Source organism: Priapulus caudatus, unplaced genomic scaffold (genome assembly GCF_000485595.1).
Source record: "Priapulus caudatus unplaced genomic scaffold, Priapulus_caudatus-5.0.1 Scaffold2536, whole genome shotgun sequence".
Lineage (NCBI taxonomy): Eukaryota > Metazoa > Priapulida > Priapulimorpha > Priapulimorphida > Priapulidae > Priapulus > Priapulus caudatus.
In genome coordinates, this window is record NW_014579597.1 from 23,747 (window position 1) to 29,815 (window position 6,069).

At 56.3% G+C, this 6,069-nt stretch overlaps 1 protein-coding gene across 1 annotated transcript; it reads left to right on the forward strand.

Annotated features, from left to right (window-relative positions):
• Positions 1–536: 536 nt before the first annotated feature.
• Positions 537–4,806, forward strand: LOC106818802 (sarcolemmal membrane-associated protein-like; the record flags this gene model as incomplete). Its single annotated transcript, XM_014823474.1, has 3 exons — positions 537–588; positions 1,367–1,822; positions 4,659–4,806. Coding segments are annotated over exons 2-3 (340 nt in total), but the record flags the coding sequence as incomplete, so codon positions are not given.
• Positions 4,807–6,069: the final 1,263 nt, after the last annotated feature.

Genomic DNA, 6,069 nt, shown 5'->3' on the forward strand with positions numbered 1-6,069 from the left:
TTGACTCAAAGTCATCTAGTCTGCCACTCCCCTAGAATACAAAAAATATAAAGACTTGGATAGCTACTGCATTACATGTATAACGTTATACCAGCTAGTACATTGAACATGTAATTTGCTCCCACTTTAGCTCGCATAGTGACCTATCCACCTCCTATAACACCGCCTTCCTCTCATTCTCCGACCCGTTTCTCCTCCGTCCTGTTACAGACTCTTTACTCCTCCTTCTCCTACTCCTCCTTTTCTTCTTCTTCTTCCTCTTCCTTCTATTCTTCCTTCTCCTCCTCTTCTCCTCCTCTTCTTTCTCCTTCTCCTTCTGAGCTCTATAACATTTTCATTACACGCCTGATTTTATTTTAAAGACTAAATTGTTATGAATATTAATTATACTATTGTTATTTTGAAGACTAATTGTTATGAGATTAAGCGATTACATGAAACATATACTGATACAGCTCAGTGATGATAGTTGATAAAATTTCCCATTCGCTACCGAAAGATGGCGCCATCTGCATATTAAATCGAAAAGGAGGCTGCTGGGTTAAAATTCAACATGGCCGTCAATAATGCAGGAAAAGGAAAATCGGGGTATTGGTTTCTGTATTTGTAACGTAGTGCTGTCATTTCAGATAAGCGGCATTAAGTTTTTATATGGAATGTTACGATTATTATTAATTAGACGCATATATTAATGCGTTAGTTTTTGACAAATGTAAACGGGGTCGTGACTAAGAGGCGACGGTTTGACGTTTTTATGTCAGTCTCTCCGTTCACAAACTTCGCTATCAGTATCATCATGACTTATTTACAGTATAAAATCGGCTATTTCATAGTTGATGTATGGTTTTTGATGACAGCGCGCGTGCTGACGTGTCGATTCCGACCTTACGTCGTGGCGCATGAAACTGAAATGTCAATTGTGGTTGTGATTTTCCTGCAGGCACCTCGTAGTTTGTTTGTGTGCCTTCTTACAACACTCACAGGAAGTCAATCGGTGCAACTGTCATGGATCATTTATCGTTCTATATTGAATCACGAGTTTACCTCAAAGATTAAACCCAGTGACTATTTAAGACCTGAATATTATTAAAGTTTTGTTACGGAGACACTAATCCTTATTTGTGTAAATATAAACTGAACGTAACCGTACCCAGTAGGCTTATCTGTACAGTGCAATCTGATTTTGTTTATTTAGGCAAATATCTACCCACACATCCGTGTCATAGCAGTTTAGAACTACTGTCTGTGTAAACAGTTGGTGCATGTCTCCGGTTCACTCCCCCCCCCTCCCCCATGACGCATTACCAAGTACGTGGGCACGCGCTTGCCTCTCCGCGCTCGAACAATCCCGCTTCCGTTCTTACAGAGAGTACTGAGCAGGCCGGTCTCTTAGGATGATCCGTGACCACGCGGCCGAAGCCCAAGCATTCAGCGTGACACCCGATCGAGTGACGAATACGTGTGCGATGCCGCGTGGCCGCGCGTGAGGGGGCGCCACCTCCGCAGGACGGACACGTACACATCGACTGTGATATATACGTCGTGGTCGCGCGTGACATAGACGGACGCCGCGCTCTCGCGTGACATAGACGGACGCCGCGCTCTCGCGTCGTGAACGTCGACGACGACGATGGCGGCCCCCCTCGCGGTATTCACGTGCCTGCCGAATTCGCACGAGTTCGACGAGCGACACATCCATGTCACGGAACCCGTGAAAATCGGCCGCTCAGTGGCGCGTGCCCGCCCGGCGGCGAACAACGCCATATTCGACTGCAAGGTGCTGTCGCGCAACCACGCGCTGCTGTGGTTCGAAAACGACAAGGTGAGATTTCCAGATGTTTTGTTACCGCGTGCGTGGACGCGTCGTCGTGCGTGCGTGTAGATAAATTGCGGCGTTTAAGGAATATGTCGGGGCGTGCAGTGAAAAAAATACACGGGGGCTCGGGGCGATTTAGCCCCCGAAATGCCAAAAAGAGCCCCGGAAATGCCCAAAAGAGCCCCGGAAATGCCCAAAAGAGCCCTTGTAAATTTGCATAGAGTTCAATGCAAGCTAATTGCACTGCGACTCCCGAGCCTTGAAAAGTTAGCCCCCGAAAACATAACTTAATATTTTATTCCCTGAGGGCGTCGCGTGCGTGCGTGCGTGCGTGCGTGATGCGCTGCGTGCTGTGCCGTCGCCTGGACCTGAGTGTAGCATAGGCCTTCTGTGCGCTTCGTAACACAGTTAATAATTCTACATCATGGACATCCGCCATCTGTCCTGCGATGCGCCGCGTCAACTATCCTGGTGTTTGTCTCCCTTTGCTGGCGCCCCACAGATATTGCATTGCTCTGATTTTCCGTTACGAGCGTGACCTACCTCCAAGTCCTTCAACTGCCCTGCCACTTTGCATTCCACCCCCCCCACACCTTTGCTCAGGGTGTTGCCAGGAAAAAATCAGTAGTCTTACCATCTAGCCGACCGAGGATCTGCAAGCCGGAAGCCGCTCTCAGGAGGAGGCGCCTGAGCCTTAAATAGGCCAAGGCGCAGTAGCAAGGGGTGCCAACAAACCAGGAATCTGAATCTGAGATGTGATTTTATCTTCTTATAAAATCTGTTACTATGTTGGGCCCCTCCCCTCCCCGATCTGTCCCTCTCTCCCCTGAGTCCTCCCTCCCTCTCCGATCTGTTCCTCCCTCCCTCCCCGAGCCCTCCTTCCTTCCCCGATCTGTTTCTCTCTCTGTCCCCGATCTGTCTTTTCCCTCCCTCCAATCTTGTCCTCCCTCCCGAGCCCCCTTCCCCCCACCGTCTCTGTCCTGCCTCCCTCCCCCCCGCGCCCTCCCTCCCTCCCCCGAGCCCCTCCTCCTCCTCGATCTGTCCTCCCTCCCTCCCGACGCCCTCCGTCCCCTGATCGTCCTTCCTTCCTCCTCCCCGATCTGTTCCCTCCCCTCCCTCCCCAGCCGCCTCCCTCCCGCGTCTGTCCCCTGCGCCGCGTCCCCCACAATCCCTTGGTTTTTTTTTTCTCCTCCTCTTCCCCGCTCCCCTCCCCAATCTGTCCTCTCTCCCCCCGAGCCCTCCCTCCCTCTCTCCGGTCTGTCCCCTCCCGGTCCTCCCCGCCGAGCCCTTTCTCCTCCCCATTCTGCTCCGCTCCCTCCCTCCCCAATCTGCCTTCTCTCCCGCCGAGGGCCCGGCCCCCGAGCCCTCCTCCTCTCGCGGTCTGCTCCCTCCTCCCTCCCCCGAGCCCTTTTCCCCTCCCCATTCTGTCCTCCCCTCCCTCGCCAATGCGCTGTCCTCTCCTCCCCCCCGAGCCCTCACTCGCCTCTCCGTCTGTTCGCTCCCTCCGCGTCTCCGATTCCTCTCCTCCCTTCCCCATCTGTCCCCCCCGCCCGCCCTCCCGACCCTTTCTCTCCCTCGGCCCATTCTGTCCCTCCCTGCCTTCCCCAATCTGTCCCTCCTCTTCCTCCCTCCCTCGCCCAATCTGTCCCTCTCTTCCTCCCTCCCCTCCCCGATCTGTCCCTCCCTCCTCCCCGATCTTGCTCTCTCCCTCTCTCTCCCGATCTGTCCCTCCCTCCCCGAGCCCTTCCTCTCCTCCTCGATCTGTACCCTCCCCTCCCTCACCCGCGCCCTCCTGCCCCGATCGTCCTTTCTTCCCTCCCCCGACTCTGTCCCTCCCCCTCCCTCGCCCCGAGCCCTGCCTCCCTCCCCGATCGTTCCGCTCCCTCCTCCCCAATCCTGTCCGCTCTCCCTTCCATCCCCTCCCTCCCAAACTGGTCCCTTCTCCCCCGAGCCCTCCCCTCCCCTCTCCGGTCTTCCCCTCCTCGCCTCCCCGAGCCCTTTCTCCGTCTCATTCTGTCCCTTCCCTCGCCTCCCATCTGTCCTTCTGCTCCCCCCGAGCCCTCCCTCCCTCTCCGGTCCTGTCTCTCCCCTCCCTCCCCCGAGCACCTTTCTCCTCCCACTCTTCTGCTCCCTCCCCTCCCTCGGCCACATCTGTCCTCTCCCCCCCCCGAGCCCTCCCTCCCTCTGCCGGTCTGTACTTCGCCTCCCCTCCTCCCCCGCCCCCGATTCTTCCCTCCCTCGCGCCCCGATCTGTCCCTCCCCTCCTTCCCCCCGAGCCCGTTTCTCCCTCCCCATTCTGTCCCCCCGGCTCCCAATCTTCCCCTCTTCCCTCCCTCCCAATCGTCCCTCTCTTCCTCTCCCTCCCTCCCCGACTTGTCCCCCCCTCCCTCCCCGATCTGTCTCATCTCCTCTCCCCGATCTGTCACCTCCCCTCCCCCGAGCCGCTCCCTCCCTCCTCGATCTGTCTCCCTCCTTTCCCCGAGGCCCTCCGCGATCTGTCCCCCTCTCTCCGCCCGACCCTCCCTCCCTCCCCATTCTGTCCCTCGCCCGCCCTCCCCCCCAGCCTTCCCTCTCCCCTCGCCCTGAGCCTCTGCTCTCCTCCTCCTCCCACGCGCCCCTCCCTCCCTCCGAGCCCCTCCTCCTCCGCTCGCCTCCCTCCCTCCCCCGAGCCCTCTCTCCCTCTCCCGAGCCCTCCCTCTCTCCTTTACGCATCCGACGGGAATCGACGCTAGTTGTTCGCAGCTGTTCACAAACCTCCGTTTTTCTCTCTCTCTATCTCTCTCGCCGTTCGGCCGGGAATGCGCTGGCGAACCAATGAACGAACGAACGAACGAACGAACAGTTCTACCTGCAAGACACGAAGAGCAGCAACGGAACCTTCGTGAACAACCAGCGGCTGAGCAAGGGATCGGAGGAAAGCCCGCCGCGGGAACTCTGCACGGGCGACGTCGTTCAATTCGGCGTCGACGTCCTCGAGAACGCTCGCAAAGGTAGGCGGCGCCCCCTGGCGGCGACGCGGCTTGCTCGCCGCGAGGTTTCGGGATCGCGCGTCGAATGCGACCTCGTTAAGGAACTTTGTTAATTCGACCTCGTTAAGGAGGGAGGGTCTTCTTCTTCTTATGCTGTCCCTCGGTGTCGAGGATGACATTGGTGTCTTGGTGGGAGGATGGTATCCCTTAAAAATCCCCCTCGCGAGCAAAATTTACGGACCTCCCCCTCCTCTTTCTTTCTTTTTCGTCTTGATTTTGTGCTTCGCAAACGGAGGCGTTGTAGAGGCATGATATTAATAGCAGAGTTTGTGTACATAATACACATTTTTGTTTACATAACAGAGCTCGCTTGCATGTGATATGTTTTTGCAATACGTACTACTAAATTTTGATGCAGATATTCATTATCGTTGGTTGATTTAGCACCTGAGATTTAAAGTTCATTTTTAGCATCTTATCGTGAAAGTGATCTGTACAAATCATGTACAGTAAGCGTGCATGCAAATGTACAGTAGGTGTGTATCTTACAGATATACAGCGCATATGTGTATACAGACTGAGATGTAGATTAGGTGTGTGTGTGCAGATGTAGAGTAGGTGTGTGTATGCAATGTTCCCGAGAAGGTCATAAAAATTTGTGAAATTAAATCTGGCTCGGTATTTCACTCGCGAGACCGACGTGAAACATTGTATTACATTGCCTCTGCGCCGTGTAATTCTGGCCAGCAGCTGCCACTGCCGCCTACCCCTCCCCCTCCCTCCGCGCGCCATCGCAGCTTCGTCTATCCCTCCCCCTCCCCCTGCACGCCGTCGCCGCTGTTTTGTCCCCCCTCCCTCTCCCCTCCCCCCCTCTCTCCTCCCCCCCTCCCTCCCCTCCCCCTCTCCCCTCCCCCTCCCCCTCCACCCGTCCGCCCGCGCCATTGCCATCGCCGCCGCAGACAGTCAGTGAGACAGCAGCGAGGGGTATCTCATCTGAGAAGGCCGTAAAACCCGGTTTACGATCGCTTCCGGATTTTGCGTGCGCGCTCGCGAGCTGGGTAAATGGTCGCGGTCGGGTAGATGGCGCCGGTTGCTGCGGGGTAGATGGCGCCGGTTGCTGTGGGGGTAGATGGCGTCGGTTGCTGCGGGGGTAGATGGCGTCGGTTGCTGCGGGGGTAGATGGCGCCGGTTGCTGCGGGGGTAGATGGCGCCGGTTGCTGCGGGGGTAGATGGCGCCGGTTGCTGCGGGGGTAGATGGCGCCGGTTGCTGCGGGGGTAGATGGC